The 23,217-nt window shown below is 29.2% G+C and overlaps 1 protein-coding gene across 1 annotated transcript in view; it reads right to left on the reverse strand.

The window, feature by feature from the left end:
• Positions 1-6,322: 6,322 nt before the first annotated feature.
• Positions 6,323-23,217, reverse strand: part of LOC112690112 (lachesin-like) — a 199,898-nt gene continuing 183,003 nt past the window's right edge. The window contains exon 10 of the mRNA XM_025564037.1: positions 6,323-6,656. Coding sequence (XP_025419822.1) covers positions 6,517-6,656 — 140 coding nt within the window. The 3' untranslated portion in view covers positions 6,323-6,516. The remainder of the gene's footprint in view (positions 6,657-23,217) is intronic.

A 23,217-nucleotide genomic window follows, 5' to 3' on the forward strand; every position in this document is an offset into this window, starting at 1 on the left:
ATTGCGTTGACTATCTATCTATTCTATAATCAATGGTATTACGTAAAGGAAACAAAGAGTGATAGTTGATTCAGGATTTTTCGAAGTTTCACACTCATCCCCGTTTCAGTACTTCTGATAATTGCCATTATCACGCCGTCACTTAACCTTTTTCGAACTAGTTGTTTCTTATTATAAGAGGTTACTCGAAGAGTTGTGTTGGCTGTTTGCGAAAGTTTGTTTTATGCCTAGTCCATATTTTTTCGTTTTGAAATTATTCGTTCTCATCTCATATTTCATTATATATTCAAACAATAATAAATAACAACAAATATTGTTGTAGAGAAATAAAAAAACTTTTTGAAAAAATGAATAGCTAGGAGATATTTCTATTGGAACATCTCGTTGGGATATGCTGTACATTCAGAGATCCTTTATTATCTTTTTGTTTTTTATTATTTTACATTAATGTCATGGTGTGTTTTTTATTGAGATTTTATTTTTATTTATGTACTATTTGAACATAAATGTTTTGGTAAATGCATTGACATAATGTGCCAATATATAATATTATTTTTTTAATTATTAATTATTTTGAGTCACACAATAAATATTATATATACTTGAGGGTGTAAATAGGGTGGTGGGGAAAGAGAAGGAATGTTTATACGTTACTACTAATAATTGTTACGATAATAGAGTATAGACACCACAGGGTTGAACTTGACGTGGTTCACGTGGGGCTTTACATGCTCCGTGGTAGTATATGGCCGATTTTCGCTAGATCGCGAAATCTCGCCGGAAGTGCGATTCCTATGGTGATCCACCGACTGCACTTCCTGATGACGGCTGTTTCTGGTCTTCCTGGTCTTTCTTCCGATGAAATTGCCTCGTCACGAATTCAAACCTTTCGTATGACACTTTCACACGTTCAGAAATATGTCGATCATGTGTATGGTTTGCTGAGGCAGAGGAATGTTGCCCGCGTACTCAGTGACCGAGTAGATTTTCAGTTGTTTGTACACTTGTCTTGTGGCATCGATAACCTATACAAGAACAACCCACACACGTTTAGCATAAAACGGTAGGATTTACTGGAAATAACCGTTAGTAGTATTGTACAGGTACTGAGACCCATGAACGTGAATAGAGCGGGGAGAGTTAGGAGGGCATAGCCTCAAAGGCCTAAGGAATGAATGTGTAGTGAATGAAAGACGAAACTTCCTGATTTTTTTATTTTCGAAATCTTTTAGACTACTATTTACGTTTATGGCTGCGACGATAACCATAATATGTCACAATGTTGTGCGTAAGTTTTTCACCGTTCGCACAAAAAAAAAAAAAAAACAGGAAAAATATTTATGGTTATGATTTCAATGACGTATATTATATAATTTATATTACTTTTTCAAGCTTTGGTGCGATTATGGTCAGTAGAACGCAGAGACATTCCAACGAATGCGCGTCGTGTGTCTGCATGAACGTGTCGATAGTACTCATTACGGTTTTGAATATTTGATCCCGCATGAATATTTCACCCATAAACCTGTGAAGCACGTTGCGTACAACGATTATAAAATGTCCATATATTGCTATAATAATAAGGATTTCAATGCAAAATGTATTTTTTTTCCAAATGTCACAAGGTTCGTTTCGTATACCAGTGAATTAAAAAAAAGTAAAACACTTTTTATCATTTATCTTAAACGTTTAGATCTTTTTTTTTTAAAGAATTTTTTTTTTACGAACATTTAAATCCATTACCTAACACTTTCAACCTGATAATTTTTACCCGCACGTTCCATGTGTACGGTCACGAGCTTTTACGTCGAACCTCTGTTCCGATCGCCTTGGGTCCTGAGGCTGTCGAGCTGTTCTCATCCGGAGAGCAATACGCCACCTTCAGTCAACATGACCGTGCAAGATTTTATTTGTTCGGTTCTGAACGCGCTCGACAACCCTTGACTTATGATCCTCCTCGAGTTTACACATCTATTTTCGATCACGTGACAACACAGTGTCGCGTATAAGGCACAGTTGTCGGGCTCGTCAATCGCTTGCACAAGGAGCGTTAAATAATAACTCGTTATAAATAATTACGCGTAAATATTATTTAATTTAAACGTGGAAAAACGGTGAATATGTTTCCGACGGTATTATACATTTGATATAACACAATCCGTGATCATCTTCAAGTAAAATCTATTAGCGCGGTCCGCTTGCACGATTACATCGAAAAACCGTGTGGCGTTTTCCTGAAACGTGTCTCACGTGATATTTTTCAATTCCGTGGAAGCATCGCTGACGTATTTCTGCAAACAATGTAAAAAAGTCGTTTTCCGAATATTACTACCGACACAATGCGAGTACAGTAAAAGAGCTGTATTGTATCTCGACTGTATTCAACTCGACGAGATTCTATTTCTACTACTATATACGTACCATAATGATTTACTATAGTATTTTTGCATTAGCTCATCATAAAATCTATTCATTCGGCATAATTATCATCTAATGCATAATTCCACTAATGGTGGTACTTAATTACCTCGTGCGGTTCAAAGACATTGCAAGATCTCCTTGGTTGCTCATTGGACCTGGTCATGGATAAATTCGTGAAAACTGGTATATGGTTTGTAGTTTCCGGAGGTTGAGCGACCGACTTCACGGTAGGCTTGATGATCATATTTTGATTCTGCTGGTTACATCGTTGATTTTCACTAATTGTTTCTTTTCGAGCATCTACTTTTTCGTTTGAGACGAACGCATTTAATTCGTGCAACAGTAGTGTTTTACATTTCTGCATGCACGTCTACAAGTGATCGAAGTGTTGTAAAACATTAAATATAGTATGTTTACCGTTAAGATATGAACTCCAGACACTTACCGAGAATACGGAACCATTGGTCGAAGCACCGTACGGTTCGCATTCGAAGATCATTTTCCATTCAGTTGGAAAATAACTGATTGTAAGTACCAACGGCAATTTATTACTTTAAATATACTACTAAATATTACTACTATTATTACTACTAAATAAATGTATCTCTACCGCTCCTATCCCTGATTATTTTTATATTCTCATTCTGATAACATAATTTCTCATTTTATCTTCTCGTATTCAACTTTATTGTTTTGCAGTTGGATTCTACTTGATTCATACTGCTTTACTAGCAATTGTCTTGCGGTGGATTCCTTTTCCTTCCATAACGTGTAGTTGATGACCTAGTACATGATATATTTAGTCGCCCTGATTCCACAACATCCACATTGCAGCTGATGTTGGCACCTCAATTATGAGGGGCATCACTTTCGAAGCGGCAAACCGGTACTAAAGTGTGCGCCACTGTTTGGTGTTGATTTTTGTAAATATTCGATTTATGTTCATAAAGTACTCTTTGAGACCCGAGACCCATATGGTAAATTTAGTAAGTATCAAAAAAAAAAAAAAAAAAAAATAAATAAATAAATAAATAAATAAATAAAAATAAAAATAAATTGTTAAAGACAACAGCATATCATTGTAAGTATACCTAATACATACCCAGATTTTTCAAGATTTAATATTTGTATTTAAATAAAAATGTATTACACTAGTGACAATAATTAATGAAATAAAATTTATTAAGGAATTTGAAGTTTAAAATGTATAATTTATTTTTTATAGGAATTTTTAATGTTATTAAACATGTTATTCGTTCGAAAAAACCAAGTATAAAGTATATGGTGCGTATGTATATGTGGGTATCCAAACTAATTCCGTGCTAGCTTATTTCGCAATGTTATTGTATTTCATGCTGGTTGACTATTTATTATTTTATTATTGTTTATAATAGTTCTTCGTGCTAATAATGAAATTATTTACGTAAATATAATATAATAATTTTTAAAGTAGTAGTATCAAATGTTACACGTAACTATGATAAAATTTACATAATTTACGATAATAATTGTCCCAATAATGTGTATGATTTATTATACAATTTAATATATTTGATTTACATTACAAGTGTATGTACAGAAGTGTTGGTTTTTGAATCAAATACTTAATATACTTAATGATACTCAGAGTATAGGGTCTATACTTGAATCATAAAAATGTATAAATTATAAATATTAAGTTAATATAATTAGTAATTACTCCATTTAAAAACGGTTACAGTTGATAACTTATTATAAATATATTTTTTATCATATTTATTACATCGAAAACAATCTACTCGTTTAATATTAGGTACATTTAATTAAACTTATATTAAAATTGGTATAATTATTATATTACTTAATGATCGTATTTAATTTAAGCGAAATTCTCCTAGTGCGGTATATTTAAGTGGGGGTTTCGACATAGACAAATGTGGCATTATAAATGTATAATTTATATTTTAAGTATTTGCATCGTTACAAAATGAAAACAATATATTTAAATTTAAATATGAACTAACAATTGAAATATAAACAAATAAAATGAATTAAAAACTATTGTTAAACATACCAATGTTATAAACGTGTAATACATAAAAATATTTATATACAATATAAGAATAGTAGAAATTATTAAAATGCTATTTTCGATTAATACATATATTATTGTAATCCATTTTAATATTTATATACACCATAAAAAAGTTAAAGTTTCTGCTATCTTATGATATTATATTTTATTTGATAATTATTGAAATTGATTGACTTATTTTGTTTACTCACTAGGCACTAGGTACTGCCTTTTATATTATACAGTTAAAATAGTTTAAGTTGTAATGAAAATAATTCACTTGATAATAATTGTTTTTACTAATTATGTATATTGATAGAAATAAAAAATTTACTTAGTTCAAATAAAAAGCTATAGAAAATTAATTTTTCTGTTGTGTATATAATTGTATTATATATAATACATAATACATAAATATATTTATTGTATGAATGTTAATTTTAAATAATGATTTTGAAAAATATCTACCAATATAAATTTAGCAAAATGGACTTGTGATGTTGTAAATCGTTTTCGAATGATTTTATTTTATTTTTGTTTTTCATTAAATCCGACAAAAATCTTCTGTCAATCTAAACCCATTTCTTACATGTTTTAAGTTTTAAAACTATTTTATAAGTGTAAATTAAAATTGTAAATTAAGTCTATAACATTACAAATTAGCATATGTATATATATATATATATATATATATATATATATATATATTATAAAACAAAAGATTCAATTCAATTGAGCAAATGTTGGATGATGTTGTACACACACGATTTAATGTTACATCAATAGTAGTTATGTTGATAATAACACAGCAATATATTGAAAAAGTAAACGGATATTTATGTGCATGAAACGGTATAACACGTTCTATAAAGCGTAAAACGTTATATTGCTGCTGAAAATATAAATGTAGGTACCTAACCATAGATATGCATAATATACTTTATTAATTTACATTTTTTCTCGTATGTTAATTATATTATAATTTCTATTCGCTCTGTGTCCGAAGTGAACGATGAGATCTATGCGTGAAATAATATAATAAATGGAGTAACACAACTTTGGAAAAGTAATAAAAACGGGAAACAAAGAGAAATGAAAAACTATTTCGACGAAAAAAGTCTTTTGTTTGTTTTATTCCGGATAATTCCAAAGGTGAAAAGTGACTTCAGAGCGGACGAATATGCGTTCGGGAATAGCCTTTGAGTCAATATTTTTCACTATCACATTGCGCGTATGTTAACAACGTTACGACATGACAAAAAAAAAAAAAAACTAAAAATAAATGTACACTCGTAAAAAACGATCCTTAACGGATGGTGGACCTATATAGTGTTGCACGACAATGTACCGGGAGTGTGGGTAAAGCTGTGAAGAACGGAGACTGAGAAAAGCGTAACGATTGCCGTTTCTGGTTCTTTCATTTTTTACCTTTTTTTTTATATATCTTTATTTCCCCGCCATGACCACCCTCTCACGTTTTCATTTTATATTTTCCCGTGAGATACCTTTATAACCATGCGCGTAGTCAGTCCTACCTGCACCGATGATCACAGACGAGCCGCAGAACCCCCAGGCAGGAATTATTTATTCCGGTGAGAACTATTAGCGCCTAACAGCAATGTGTCCTTATAAGTTATCGTCTCGAATAAAAACAACAAAAACAACAAAAATGTCAAAAATCTCGGATGAACGAGTCGATGATACGCCGTGGAACATGGACCATGCACACAAGCAGAAACATTATGACGAGGAGTTTTTTTTTCTTTTAATTTTCCCGCAGTGTTGGTTACAAAAAAAAAAAAAAATAATATGTATAAATATTTTTATTTTATACATGTGTAATAAATATATTTACATAAAATGGCAATCTTATATCATAATAATATTATACAAAACGTTAAAATAAATTATTTTGTATAAAGAGCCCCGTTCTGTACGGCTTTGTCGCCACCACCACCAACACCATGCATTGCCTTGTTGTTTTCTTTTGATTTTGGCTGCAAAAGGCGGTGTTTTCTTGTCCCCGCGGTGGTCGTATGAATTCATAGCAGAAAAATCTTTTGTACAGTTATTATTATTATCATTATTATGATCCAATCTGCCGTTACGCCACGTCCAGGATGCACGTGGGTAGATCCATTTTTACGCTTTTTGCTCAAAGCCGGCTGCCTATTGTTATCGCCTGCAACAGAATTTCACCTTACATACATTGCGTTGTTTGATATTAAAAATTTATTATTTATTTTATCCATGTAAATGTGAATAAATAAATAAATAAATAAACAAATATTGTACACTCATGCGGAACATTTTCATAATACACAGGGCTTGAAGTAGACAAAGACTCAGAGGAGACTATGATTCCTACACCATTTTGAACGTTATATACAATTACTAATTAGTTATATGGTATACACACATAACGTATAACTAATAATTTAAATGAGTTAGTCATTGTTTGTATAAAACGGTTTCTCGGAAATTTAAGGTCGATCGCTGACGAAATGTAATAGTTGATAATCATAAAATAAATCAATTATTTTTAAAAACGTATATTATACAAGATAAGGATCTACCAGTTAATGAAACGATCTTCAGACTTTAACAACGTGTTCTAGAGAATAATATTGTACTTGTGTGTGCAGTAGAAATTTGAAACGTGAGCATATGCCTAGGCATCGTCTTTCGCTATTTTTTAGTATATTTATTATTGTTTCGAAAATTTGGGCACGCAACTTTGTTTGATTTTCTCGATTAATTCTTAATCTCCTAAACTAGTACGGAATCATTGTTTTTAAAAAGTAACTTTACTTTGCCGGTTTAGAGGAATCCACTCATTATTTACTTATCACTGACTGATGGCAGCACAATAAGGGATAAGATACGATAAAATCAGTCAAAATAATAAAATAAGTTGCATTTGTTCACTATAAAATACAACTCTCATATACGAGTAATAAACGTACTAACACTTCTCAAATGCTTGGTTACTAAGATACTTAAATTAGTGGTGCGCAAAGTTCTCAGAAAGAATGTATGAACGGTTCTAATAACTGGAGATTTGATTGTATACTAGATAATTAAGAGTTGAAATTTATATAACTTATTTATATAAGTTATTTTACTTGTATTATATCGTAAGTGGTTCATTTGAGGTGGATACGATTATTTCAAGCTTTAAATTTAAAATAAAGCTAACATATTTCGACAAGAAAACATTTCAAAGTTTCGAAATATTTTAAGTTTTAAATTTAATTAACTTTAGATTTTCTAAATTTTAGATGTATATTTTACCAAAGTTAGAATACTAAAAGTTCAATTTATCTTATCAAAAAAATTTGGTTCTTTTATTCATTAATAATCTATAGAAATATTAATTAATTCGTCCGACTTCTTTCATTTAAAATCGTTTTTTCAAGAACAATTGTCCATGGGTTTCAAGTTTAAAAGACCAATACAACGATCATTTATTCACCCATCCCTGTATTTTGCCCGACTGTGAAGATTTACCATACCTTGGAGTTTTGCGCTTAAACTAGTATCTATGCATGCAATCATAAGCAATAAGTTCTTGTAATACTAATTTTTGGTTATGGGTAAACAATGAAGTAATACTCTGTGGGTTATGCAAGTCTACCTACCCGGACGACAATGAAAACGAAAATATTATTTTACAAAATCTTTATTTCTACATTACGTTATGCTTTAAATCATTATGTTAGCACAGAAAATGTATTCTTAAAGATTAAATTATATTTTTAAAATACAAATTTAATATTTTATACCTATACGTACTGGAAATTTGTTGGGGACTAATTTCAGTTTCGAACGGTTTTCTTTTTCTATGACCTGTTATTCCCCATTATTTTCATATTATTGTGTAATAATTTAACATTGGAAATGACATTATAAAATATTAAAATAATCATTCTGAATAAAATCCTTACACGTATTTGGCATTAAAGTTGTCAACCATAAAATAATGGCAGCAAGAAACTTCGGCTACCGCGTTGTCATTTCACGGTCACTAGCTATCTCGGTGCCACCACCGTCCGCCGGGTATAACACGATTGCGTACGTTTGTCCTTTTTGGCAATACGATTGTGTATGTTTGTAGATGGGTGACAAAAAAGTGAAAAAGTGGGTAAGAAAAATAAACTCGATTGCGTATGAAATTGTATGCAGCGTTATCAAATTTACTAATTTTATCGTATTGAAAAAAAATAATGATAGTATGTAATATATATATACAGGGTGTTTCTGAAGTGTGTGAGGTAATTAGTATACGCATACTCACTGTGATGCCACAATGAAGATTTTTTTGGAATTTTTTTCTAACTTCAAAATCTGGGTTTTTTTAAGTTATTTTTAGAATATTATCTTGAATGTAAAAATAAACACTTTAGTCGTATTTGTTGCAAAATTCTCATACGAATCGAGATATCGCATAATTTTTGCGCTTGTCGCGCGTTTTTCGCGCTCGAATCGCCAACTAAAAAAAAAGTCGTGCGACACATCGATTTGTATGAGAATACTGCAAGATAACCAGTGGTGATAATTATTTGTTGTCATTGATAATACACGATTAATAAACACATTGTTTTACATTATAAAATAATCATAATTAAATAAAAAGTACAATTTATTTAAAAATTGTTATCTACATCTACATTTTTATCTACAAAAGATGTTCAATGTGTCCACCGTTAACTTCAATACACTTTTCCATACGACGATGTAATGAACCCCAAGTTTTTTTCAACAAATTTGGTGTTTGACGAATAATATCAGCTACATTATTGATTCTCATCAACAGTTCATTTCTATTATTCACCTCTTTGGCATAAACTTGTTCCTTTATAAAACCCCATAAGAAAAAATCACATGGGTTAAAATCAGGACTGCGAGGTGGCCATATTATATCTGGATGATATTGAGCATTGTGTCCAGCTTCTCTACCAATAATTTTGTCAGGGAAAAGATAGTGCAATTGTTGTCGGACTGCATTTGTATGATATGGAGGTGCGCCATCTAACATAAACCACATTGTTTCTTGTTCTTCCAATGGTAGGTTCTCTAATATTACCGGAAGATGATGCATAATAAAAAATAAAAAACCCTTGTCCATTTAACCTAGCTGGTAATTCATGTGGGCCTAATAAAGTATTTCCCACTAATCCACACCAGATATTTATGCTAAATTTGTACTGGGAACCCCTTATACGAATAGCGTGTAGATTTTCTTCAGACCATAAATGCGAATTGTGTTGATTAAAAATTCCATCTTTTGTAAAAAACAGCCTCGTCAGTAAATAAGATATTTTTTAAAAAATTTGGATTCATTGCAATTTTACCAATAATTGTTTGTGAAAAAAATTAACCTAGCAAGACAGTCACGTGGTAATAGTTCTTGAACTCGTTGTCGATGATAGGGGTACATGTGATTTTCGTGTAATATTCTCCATACTACTGATGGAGAAATCCCAGTTCTTAAGGCTATGCGTCGGACACTAAGTTCCGGATCCTCATGTACTAAATCAAGTACCAATTCTTCATTCGCTACATTACGTACAAATCTCGGGCGTCCAAGTTCATTCACAGGTCTCACGTTACCTGAAAAAGACAACATTTTTTAATATTGTGTAAGTGTAGAATGTACTTATTTAAAATGTCATATTTGCTTAGAATTCTTACCAGTTTCACTCAGACGACGATAAGTAGTTAAAAAAGTATTTGGTCGAGGTACTCTACGCTGAGGAAATCGTTCTGCCCATAACCTAGCTGCAAGATTTCCATTTCCATCAGCTAAACCTAGTCACAATTAATAAATAAATAAATAGTTTGTTTCGTATTACCTACATGTCGCTTACGACAACTTAAAATAGTTATACGGGTATGTTTTGTGATAAAGTAAAATACCTAGAGTTTTTAATAAAACAAATCACCAATGGGTGATATTAGTTTAATATTTAAACTAATTAATTAAATGCATTGGTACTTACCCAACATAAAAACCATGTCTGCATATTCAATGTTTGTGTACGCCATTGCGCAAAAATCAAAATTTAAATTAAAAACTTTAAATCTTAAAAATAAATATTAATATTTTAAATGCCGTACAATGACAAGTATTGGACTGAGCTCTAATCAGACTGACTAATGTTCATCATGTACCTACTCTGTAAGGAGTACGGTCAATTCAATATTAACGATAAAAGTATAATATTGGGTTCACTAATAAATAATAATAATAGTAGGTATAAAATAAAATGTTTATCTTATCGAGTCAAAATAATTATGTTAGGTAGGTACTGTGATATCCAAAAACTGCAATTTCAGTATAAACACACAAATAGGTAGTTTCTTTTATGTCTAACTATTATAACTTTATAAAGTTAAAAGTTATTTAATAAAGGTATTACATAAATGTATGCTAATTGCTAGAAAATTTGATCGTTTAAAACTCTGTTAACCCTAATTTTATTATTATTTCATATTTTTTATTAGTCGACAATGTAAAACAATGTGTTTATTAATCGTGTATTATCAATGACAACAAATAATTATCACCACTGGTTATCTTGCAGTATTCTCATACAAATCGATGTGTCGCACGACTTTTTTTTTAGTTGGCGATTCGAGCGCGAAAAACGCGCGACAAGCGCAAAAATTATGCGATATCTCGATTCGTATGAGAATTTTGCAACAAATACGACTAAAGTGTTTATTTTTACATTCAAGATAATATTCTAAAAATAACTTAAAAAAACCCAGATTTTGAAGTTAGAAAAAAAATTCCAAAAAAATCTTCATTGTGGCATCACAGTGAGTATGCGTATACTAATTACCTCACACACTTCAGAAATACCCTGTATAATAGTAATATGAAGATAACTAAATAAAAGAAAAGTTATTAATAAATAAATAAAATTTACAGTTTTTATTTGAATGAAATGATTATTAATAAATTATTTGAAAATGTTTAAATTTGGATTCCTTAAAATCTATAATCTACTACTTTTACCGAAACTCGGAAAATATCGAATAATAAAACGGAAATAATGAAATTTCGTTGTATCTGATATATTTGATATCATTAATAGTAAACATATATAATAAAAGCAATAAAACAGAAAGTATGCATTACATTTTGTAAGTTCTCTCGTATAGGCATGTGGTATATACCAATACTGGTATGAAAATTGATATCAACGTTTAAAACTTCGTACGCAATCGTGTAGTTAAAAATCAGGTAAAATCGTTCGGAATTGTGTATAGCTTAAAAATGTATAGCCGATAACAAACGTACGCAATCGTGTTTACCCCGTTCACCCAATTAACAATATAATCACACACAGGAACTATGATTATAAGTGAATTGTAATATCTGCTTAGCATTTTATCATTATCCGTGTGTTGTGAATTGTATAACTGGACAGGACCATAAGTGAGCGTTTAATTTTCCTTTGTCTTGTGACAACTTCCATGATACAATTATACGTGTGCGATTTTTCTTTTTATTGAACGCGCGTCCATCGGCATAAATCCTATTTGAGTCATTTAACTCTATACTTTTAATCGAATATTATAGTCAACAGTGATTTTTACTTTATTTACTTTATTTTACTTTGTTTTATTTTTATCGCCGTTCAATTGTTATCATTGTATAATACACCGCAAGCATGAATCACCGTTATGTTTTGTGAAGTTAATCTATCACCCATTTTATTGTGCGAAAATCGCATCTTTTGTAACAATTTTTTTTATTAGTATTATTTCTTATGCGCCAATCGTTGAATTTTTAATCATTACCTATATTCGTAAGGCGTGTGTGTGCGAATCGCATGATCATTATTGTTACTTGCGTGTGCGCAATTTGCCTCGGCTATTTCATACTAGTAGTCTGACTATTCATTTAGTATTTTCCGTGAACATTTAGTTAGATTAAGGTATAGGTGTGCAGCTGACCAGTCTTCACATTGTTGAATTGTGAGATTTAATTATTTAATTTATCGTTGGGCCAAAAGGGCCATAATTATTTATTTAACTAATGTATTGCTTCAAATTATTTCTATTTTTTGTGATTGTTTATTTGATCTGCACCAGCAGTACATACAGTTTGTACAGACATAGTTTTAGTAACCGAAAACCCAGAACCGTATCTGTCTATTTCGCAATCAACGGTGCAGTACTGTAAAATTATTACGGTACCTATTCCGATAGTGTTTAACCGCCATCGATACTCAAATCAGTTACGACGTTGATTTTTGAATTTTACGTGGATCAAGTGAAATTTTTATTTTCCGTTCGCACAATTTCGTCCAGTGTCGGTCGCTCGGTGCTTTCATTCCGAATGAAAACTTATCACCAGAAACGATGTGCACAATTATTTAGGAGATTTACTAACAGTATTATTATTATTGTTCGATGATGAGATAATAATGTGAACATTTTGGAGAATCGCGGGGACTTGTAACCACGCGCTGTCATCCAGATCTGTCGCAGTAGTGTGAGCAATCACGTGCGAAAAAAAAACAATAAAGCCGAGCCCGTTTGACAGCAACCTTTCTTAAGGTTGCCGGCTTGACAAATCGTTACTAAAATACATAAACGATGGCTTTTTTTGAGAGGACAGCGTACACGGTTCTGATGATAAATGACGACACGGTTTAAAATTAAAGATCACGTGTATGAACACGTTTAGTGAAACATCAAGAATACACGCATTATTATATCGTTTTGAACGCGCTAAAGTCGTCTATGTTCTGATAGAAAATTCCTAATAAGGTAAGTTGAAAATTATAAATTTAACTTTAGTGAAAGAAAAGCACAATTAAATTGGAAAATCAAAAATTTCAATTGACTTTCAATAAAAAAAAAATAAAAAAAAAGTAAAAAAAAATATTTTATCGATATTTAGAAAAAAAAAAAATCTTAGAATAAATTAAAATTTTAGTTTCCTATTAATAGTTAAAGTAAAGCATTTTGAAAACTATATCGTTGACAGAATATGATGACAAAAGTATCTAGTGAAAACTTCAAATCTCTATAATCATTATTTTTTGTTACGAAGAAAACAAAAATTAGATTTTGTGTGCTGTACATTTTGACTTATTTTTCTGACTTTTCATCAGTTGTTTGTGGTCAAGAAAACTATAGGGAAATTGGTAAAATAATTTTTTAAAGTATCAACTAGGTAACATTTTTCATCAGATATCTCTGACAATTATTATGATTAAACAGTTCTTCTGGTCAAAATCGAGTAGACAGTCTTAAAAATAAACACAAATCATGGTAGAACTAGAAAATTCCTCGTTTCACTAAGAGTCTAAAAAAATTTACTTTATAACATTTTTATAACTTTAACACTTTTTCGATTAAAATTTAATTTCACTAAAATATATTGAAATGGTTGTGGACGAGATTTCTAGGTTTTTTTTAGATATTTTTCAGAGTTTAGTCTAGGAAAACTTCCAAAAAAATAGAAAAATGACCTTTCCAAAGTATCATATGTGATTTAACATTTGTTAAGTGAAACTTTTAATATAGATTTACTGCCGGAAAGTTTGATCGTAGAAAAAGTATGAAATATAAATAAATCATTGGACAAAACCAACATACTACATTGATCAGAGTTAAAAAAAAAAGTTTGTGGATAAGCGGTAGATCATTGAAATTTTTTATTTATACATATACTACAAATGTGTATTACCGATAAAGGTAATTTAGCTATTTAAAAATATATGTTTAAAGTATTAAATTACATTTAGTAGTGATTAAAGGATGAAGATTATATCATAAAATCATGAACACGCAATGCGTAGACGAGAACTTGTTATTGACTACAAATAATATGGTGTGTACCGGGACGGATCTAAATAGAGGTTCAGGTGAGCTGACCCACAGTTAATATTTTATGACAAAATCGGCCTCTCGAAAACTTTTTATAATCTTTAAGTTTTCCGACTATAGGATAAAGTTAATAATAGACAAGGGAAAATCCCCCGATTACCACCCTTAGTGGTGGATCCAGATAAAAAAACTAGGGCGTGCTTAGCTTTTATTACCAATGTAAATAAATAAATATCCTACAATACTTTCTTAAAATACAAGTTACGTTATAATTTTTTATTAATTACTATTTTTTTAATTATGTTCATAATGCATTTATATTAAAATTGATTTTTCTATTTTTTTAGAAAATAGGTTAATAGGTTATCTATTAATTAATTCATATTTATTTCTGAAGAAATTAACTGAAGGGGTGCTAAATTCAGTTTGGGGGTGATCAGAACCTCCAAATACCACTCTTGTTCCGCCATAGGCCACTTTCTTTCAAATTACGCCACTAGTTTTCTTGTACGAGTATAGTACAGTAAAACATCTCTATGCCGGATCCCATGTAAGACAAAATCCTCCATAAAAAAAATAATTGTTAATATTTTCAATAATAAATATGAATTAGATTAAAAACACACTATAAGATCATATTGTGTTTTTTTTGTTAAACATTTTTGTTATACAATTTTTATACATTAATAATCCTGTTTTAGCTCTAATAAGTGACCTCTTAAAATAACATGAACCACAGTTCTCTAACTGTGAATCCACTTCTGATGTGCAATATACATATAATACTAGCTGAATTATCCGGTCTTGACTTATATATTATTAGATATTTCATTACTTTAGATTAAAAATATTACTATTTCAAAAAAACATTCGACCAGTGTTGTAAACCTCGCCCTATGTATGATTTAGGGAATTTTGTAAAAAATTATTAAATGAAGAAGTTGTTAAACATAGTCAACAATAATGAGAAGTCGACAAATAATATAAAATTACTAAAAAAGGAATCTATGGAAATTTAATTCTATACTTATATCTATATTTATATCCATATAAAACCAATAAAGATAATTTTTGTTAAGGGTTGGTTTTTGAGTTTATACATAAAATGTTTCGCAATGTTTTCTATAGTAAAAAAAAAAAAAAAAATCACGTAACAAATGGATTAGTAGTTCCAGAGCCATAACATAACAAACATTCTGATTTTCATTTTTATATACATAGATTAATATAATATGTGTTTGTGGAACGTATTCGTATACGAATTTTGTTATAACAAAATATATAAGAAGTGAATAAGTACACAGAGTTCACAAAGGGTGAAGAGGGAATACAAATCCTGTATTATTATTATTACAGCAAACGATATTATATAATTGGGAATTTTATTGTTTAATATTGTACACGCGTGACTCTGGGATTGTACTTAGAATTTCTATAGAACAAACGAGTAAACCGTTGCGCGCGGCAAGTTAAGTTTTTATATGCGGTCAACGTATTTGTTTACAATCAAAGTCTCTGTACGATTCAAAAAATTCCCACCAGAATCTCATGAAAAGTACAAATAGGATTTGAAGGATTTCGTGGTCTATTCACATTGAGCGAACCCAACGGAAACATAATAATGATATCTATGGCCGATATGCCGTGCGTTTTCTACGTTAGAATATTATATATTTTTATCCTTTATTTGTGAATTCGACGTTTGTTCCATCAACATTTTTCAAATACATTTTAAGTACTACATTAATAAACGATTTTCAACGTCCATCATTAAAATAATATGATGATTAATAATCGAATGATTATGATATTTATAATCTAACCCATATAGTACCGAACGACGTTGTATATAATATTATATGTATTATATACATTGTATATAATATGTACATAAATATATTCATATATTGACCTATCTATTTTGTATGAAAGAAACTTCAGTATTTGGCTTAATTAACAAATGGAAATAATTATGCCATTATAGATTTTATTCATAAAAATAAATACTTGAAGCATAATGAAAAAAATATAGTATATCACAATAAACAATGTACTACTCATATATTTTGTCATATGATGAGTAGTATTCAAATGTGTTTTAAGGAAAAATTATGCATTAAATTATTTAAATTAAAGTAAATAAATTCCATTCAGCAATTGTCTTTTATAGGGGATTTTTATTTACTTGCTTGTAACAAATTATAGTCCTTATCTTTAGAGTTCAGAAAATCAAAAAATAATTTGCTCAGTATTAGTATATTATAGTTTCTATTTGAATTAAATTTCCGATTTCATAGATTTACTATTCATAAGAATAAGTTTACACCTTTAAAATCTATATATTTCTCATTTTTAGTTAAGATTCTAGAATGTGAGTTTAAGAAATTACCCATAAGTCCGATTAAAGCCCCTTTATGAAACGGTCGAATTATAACAGTCCTGTCATTTATCATGTTTTATATTTTACAGTTAACGAATACGACGACCGCATTCAATATTGGATTCATTTTTTTATTTTTAGTATTTGTATTCGGTAACGAGCGTTATATTTTTCTCGTTCCAACGACACAGCTCTATAGGTATGTGTTGTTAAGTTGTTGAATTGATTTGAGATTCTATAAGTGAAGCAAGAAATGTACCCATTAGTTTTACTAAGATTTGTTGTGTTTTATTTTTGTAATTTCGATCAGTAAATTTACTCAAATAAGAAGCGAGTATGATAGAAAATATTGTTTATTTGATGCATTCAGGATGTAATTTTTTGAATTTCTCAACAAATTTCGTAATCATCAAGAAAAGCAGTTTAGAAATTACAAAAAAAGGCAATACTTATGGAATACCGCCTAACTTCTAAAAATAAATAATTGTGGTCTTGATATTTTTTTTTTTGAATGTGAAAAATAAATAAATTAGTGAATACTACAATTTTTTGGAAATGATATAATTTTCAAAAGATTCAGATTTTTTTTGTTGATACTATGTATATCTGAAACGCTCATATTCTCTTAACTTTTTTGTGCAATATCGATAAAAAAATTTTGATTTAACAAAAATCTTGGCAATTTAAAAAGAATTTCTTCGTATACTCAGAATCGTTGTTCAAGATCATCAATTTGAACAATATAGCAGTAATCTATTCCTGTATCTCACTTGATATCTTTTTAGATTTTGAGTAAAACCACGTATGTGTTAACTATTTTAGTTTTTTGTGTTGACATTTTTTCACTCTGTTATTCCTCTATTGGTATACACGTGCGTTTAATTTTTCGAATCGTATTTATGCTGATTATCCCAGTAATCGGTACATCCAACAGTGATATAGGTATGAATCAATTTATTTATTTTATATTAGTCGCATTATTATGATCACGACATTATAATTTACAAATGATTCTCTGCCCACCATCTAAGTAGGTGCTTTGTAGAATTAATTACTTTACTGGCGGAGTCACCCTCAGACTGTTTTGTCTAATTAGTATTCTCACCATAGCCTAACGACCCCGCACTAATACATAATGGTTCGCAGTTCTCGCGCGTATATCCGCCATACCGATTCAAAAACCGAATATTTGTCTTTTTAACGCGATACCTTGTAACGTCGCAACCTATTGTCCAGAATATTATTTGTAATCTCTTTATATTAAAATCGGTGTTTACACATACGACAATTTCAGTTATAGTGGATATGGTGGTGAATCATTTAATGACGTGACGGGAAAATAAAAGCAATGAATATAATATTTTAGTTGTTGTATTTAAGTGAATAGTATTTTCGTTGAGATGCCAAAATTCACCGCGTATAATAGTATATTTGTTTTAAGATTGAAAACGGTTACGGTGGAATGACTTTTGTGATAAGAAAGAGGAAAAAATATTGTATAATCATTATTTTTAAGCAGAGTCTAAAATATTTTAATATCATACCATTAAAATAAGATTCGTGTTTTCTTTATTTTTGTATTTATTTATAGGCAGGGTATTTCAAGTTGAAAATATTATATAATGTAACGTGAATATTACAAAAAGGTATACACATTGAACACCCCTGTCAAGAAAACGAAAATAATTCATAACAAAAATGAAAGAAACGTGTATTTTGTTTTCGTTAAAACAATTAACGTGGTAAAAAAATACATGGAAATTCACAGAAGTTCACGGGTAATTTAAAACAAATAATTTGCGGTTTACTTTTTTACCACGAATACAAAAATCGTTTGATCACTGATGATTTCGGTTTCTAAAGTGTCGGCAAATTTTGAACGCGTGTTATTCTATCAAAAGACTTACTGTAATATCAATGATAACTAGGGCTCGGAAGTTGATGCATTTTACATTTTTTTTAACCTTTTAAACAATGCTCTCTTGGCCTGTTTCATTAGCATGTGAATCCAAATAACTAATTTCTATTTTACATGTTTTTTGCATTTTTTGGTGTTTATTACTTTTTAAGTCAATTTTTGACATTTTTATTCATTTTTACTAGTGATGGGTCGAACCCTGATTTTTTAAATTGAACCGAACTTGAACCATACTTTAAATTATTTTTTCGAACTTGGACTGAACCAAACCTTCATATTTTCTACCGAACCGAACCTATTATGATTTTAAGTCGAACTCGAATTCGAACTCAATACTTTTTATCATGTACATTCTACCTACCAACTAATTAAATCAATCATAATTATTAATTACTATTGTATTTTAAGTTTTCGTATTACCTATTCTACATTTTAACTTTTAAGTTTAAGTAATTGTATTATTTACTATACATTTAAATTTTAGATAATTTCTTCTTCTTATTATTATTATTTTTCAAAACTAGTATTGTGCTTTCTCGTGTTGTCTTGTAGCTTATAAAATATTCATTGAGTATTGAGTATTGAATGTAATATGACAATACAATCAGTACATTTTAATAATATATAAAAAAAATAGTAATAATAACTATAATTCACAAATATAGAATGATAAGTAGAATATATAATGTAATACGTAAGTTGTAAACATGTTTTTATTAACAGTATAGTCGCGGTATCGGAATATTACCATGGATTTACCCAAAATAGATTTTAACATCTATAATAATTATGATAAAAACACAAATACCATAGCTAATTTATGAATGTAGATACACTGCCTTTATTGGCGATAAACAACTTATTAATGTTTTGGTCGGCGGAGGGTGGATGTGTAACTTGCACTGGAAAAATAACATTATTATTATAAATAATGCATAACGTGCCCTTTACAGATTATCACTTTCTATCACCAATAGTCTAATTATTTCTAAATAATCATTATCAATTTTTAATTTTCTAAAATAACTTTCGAAGAATTGTACAAATATTTGGTTTTCAAACTATCGTGGTCAGTAATTCTGGTTCGACAAATATTTTCAAGTTCGATTTTCGAACAGTAAAAGATGCTTGATAGTTCGGTTCGATTTTTTTTCATGCCGAGTTCGAATTTCGAACCGAACCGAACATCAAGGGCTCGGTTTGGTTCGAGATTCGAACAGTTCGACCCATCACTAATTTTTACTGATTTCACACTAGTTCACTAGTTACCGTTTCTTCTCGACCCATTATGCCGATAACTAAAGACTTGTTCGATTTTATCTCGTCAATTACATTCGTAGTTGTCATATTGTAGTGAATATTATTATACCTACATTTCATTATTATTTTCTAATATTCGATTAGTATCCGATTTTATCTCATCGATTACAGTCGCGTCGCTGTCATGTTATAGTGAATAATACCAATTGTATCTAAATTTTATAATTATTTTCGTAATGTTTTTGAAATGACGAAAATGAAAATGTCGGTTAATGCTCATATGTGCTTCCCAATTACTTCAGTGGATGGGGAGAGAATTTTTTTCAAATATAAAACATTTAGACGTCGTTAATTTACTTTTGATAACATCAAATACGCTCTAATTGTACAATGTAATTATTATGATTTGTGAGTAATTTGTAAGCTTTGATAAATTTATAAAATAAATATTTGTAATTTTTTAATTTCATATTTTAAGGAAATTTGTTATCATTTTTATGTCATATTTTAAGTAATTTGTTAGTTTTGATAAATTTTTATAGAATGTTACGGTAAAATGAAGTAAAATATTCAAAAAAATGTATTTTTATTAATTTAAAACAAATATTTGTAAATTTTTTAGGTTATTTTTTAAGGATATTTTTTATAATTTTTATGTCATATTTGAATCTTTTTTATATCATTTTTAAATGTTTTTAAGGTCATCAACTTCTGAGACTTAATGATAACTATAAGGACCTATAAATATAAATGTACGTATATAAGTGCTCAGCATATAAGCGCATATAAGTTATATTTAGGTTTATTTTTTAAACATGTATATCTATATATATATATATATATATATATATATATATATATGAACTTTGTAAATTTATTTATACAAAAAGCAAATTTTGTTAAGTCTTCAATAACTTAAACTTTTCTTTGAGAGAAAAAATATGATAAGATCCTTGTCGTTTATATGCTCAAAGACATTACCTAAATATTTACATTTTTCAAATATTCACATAAATAGATATTTATTTACACCCAAAAGTTCAAGTTCTTCCATATATTTTATTTGTTCAATAATATTACGTTTCGTCGCTCATTTCTCATTAGGTAAGTGAATGTTTTTCCTTTGCGTCGTTTATTTTTATTTTTAAATTGATAAATTATATCTGCCCATTCAAGTATATACTAGTTAAGTTTTGACATCAAATATGAATATTAAAGAACACAAATATTAATCAGCTGTACCTTTTTAATTAGAATATTTTAATATTAAATGTTTAATTGGCAGTATTAATTTATATGGCTTAAAGGCAACGTTAAATTTAGTATTTATAAAAGTATATAGAGATTATATTAAAATTAAATAAATAAAATTATTTTCAAAATAATATTCATTTTTATATGATTAAATATTTTTTCTAATATATAAAATAAATAATAAATAATAAATAAACATTTAATGAGCATGCAATATTTTTAAATATTAATATGGAATTCGATGTAGCGTGTATTGTTTGCTTTTCAACATACCTAACTATTTTGTGATAAACAATTTCCATTACGATTATTTTACGGTAACAAGTAAAAAAATTAATACATTTTTACTTATTTTTGTATTTATATTAATACTTCTTAATTATTACTTTTTGTGATTCCATAATTTTTTTATACACATATGTCACTGTATTTAGCATCCACAGACTTTCGATGACAAGAAAAGAAATATAAAAATACAGTTTTAGAAACAATTAAGAAAAGTAATAATGTCATAAGAATCATGCATTTTTGGGAGATTTTCTTTAATATTTGTTGCAATTTTCTTTAATTATTTTAATGGAATAAATAAAAGTTTAAAACTCAAATTAAAAATGGCTTCTAAAAAGTGTAAAATAATTTTAATTTTTATATATATTTTTTGATGTTATTCATTATAACAGTAATCTTATGTAAATATACATATACATATATTTAGGATGTATATAATATCTGTACTAGAGTACGGTGATGGAGTACGGCCAAGGATACATTTGAAAGGGTACCTTCATTAAAAACGTCATAGTCTTTGGGAACGGTCTCTCACCAACAAATTCTTATTTCATTATCCATAATTTACATATATTCTATTGATGTCAATAGAGAACTAAATGTATGTAATTGATGTACCCATCACTGATCACCATTTATAATATCATCTTATTTATTTTACACAATTTATCCTTATTAGGGATTATAGATTAATGCTCTAAAAAATTCTACTAAAAATATTCTGAATTAGAACATGAAGAATAAAACATAATACAGTAAAACCTCGACTAGACGGAACTTTTTTAAGGCGGAAACTACGTTGATATGGACAATTTCTTTGGTTCCGTTTCAAATACACAATGAATTCATCCCGCCAAGATGGAAACCTCACTAAGCCGGAATCAAACACGTTTCCGTATTGAAATTGGCTGAAAACTCTCACTAAGACGGAAAATACGAGTATAACACGAAAAGCTAAACTTAGATTGATTTTCAATTTGATTATTGTGTTGCAATATCCATTTCCTGAATAAAATTCAAGACTGTTTTGTTTCATTGATGTTGAATCAGAAAAATTTCGTCGCTTTGGTGACCTATTTGAGACACAGCAAATCCATGATTCGGCTATATATATATAGTTGAGGATCAAAATGAAAACGATGAAGAGACTGTCAATGACAAAAAATACATAGAACCAGAAAATCTGATAAAAGATAAAAAATTGTTAGGTGTTATTTCGAGAAATTACAAACATTTTCCCCGTTAGTGTCGAATACTGAGTTTTTGAATTTTATTTCAAGAGTATGTCAGGTCCTATTTTTATGTGCACCCCGACGCACAATGTGCACCACGAATGTACAAATGTGCACTACGGTTTTAACGTGTGTAGGCTACGGTTTACAAAATAAAAATTAAATTATAAGCCAACTACTAGGAAATATGAGTATTATTGAATATTTTAAAATTTAATACATATGTTTGCGCTGTACGCGATAAGGCCGCGCACATTTAATTATTATTATTATTATTATATGAAAATGATGTATATGTTACGCGATGCACCATTTACCGTGCATCCGTATCTTTGTTTTCGTTTTCTTCAGTTGATAATTATTGTAATCACGTTATTTTTGTATTTTTTTTGTTTTTGTGTCGGTCGTGATATTGCATTGCCGGCACATTCGTTCGTCCACGTTTTGTTTTTCGGTCGTTATTGTAACACCACGTAACTTTTTTTTGTCTCTCGTCATTGAGATATTTTGTATTATTCATATTGAATGAATTCTTTCTTATTATTATTATAGTATTATA

This window comes from Sipha flava, unplaced genomic scaffold (genome assembly GCF_003268045.1).
Source record: "Sipha flava isolate LNK unplaced genomic scaffold, YSA_version1 48_pilon_pilon, whole genome shotgun sequence".
Taxonomy (NCBI): Eukaryota; Metazoa; Arthropoda; class Insecta; order Hemiptera; family Aphididae; genus Sipha; species Sipha flava.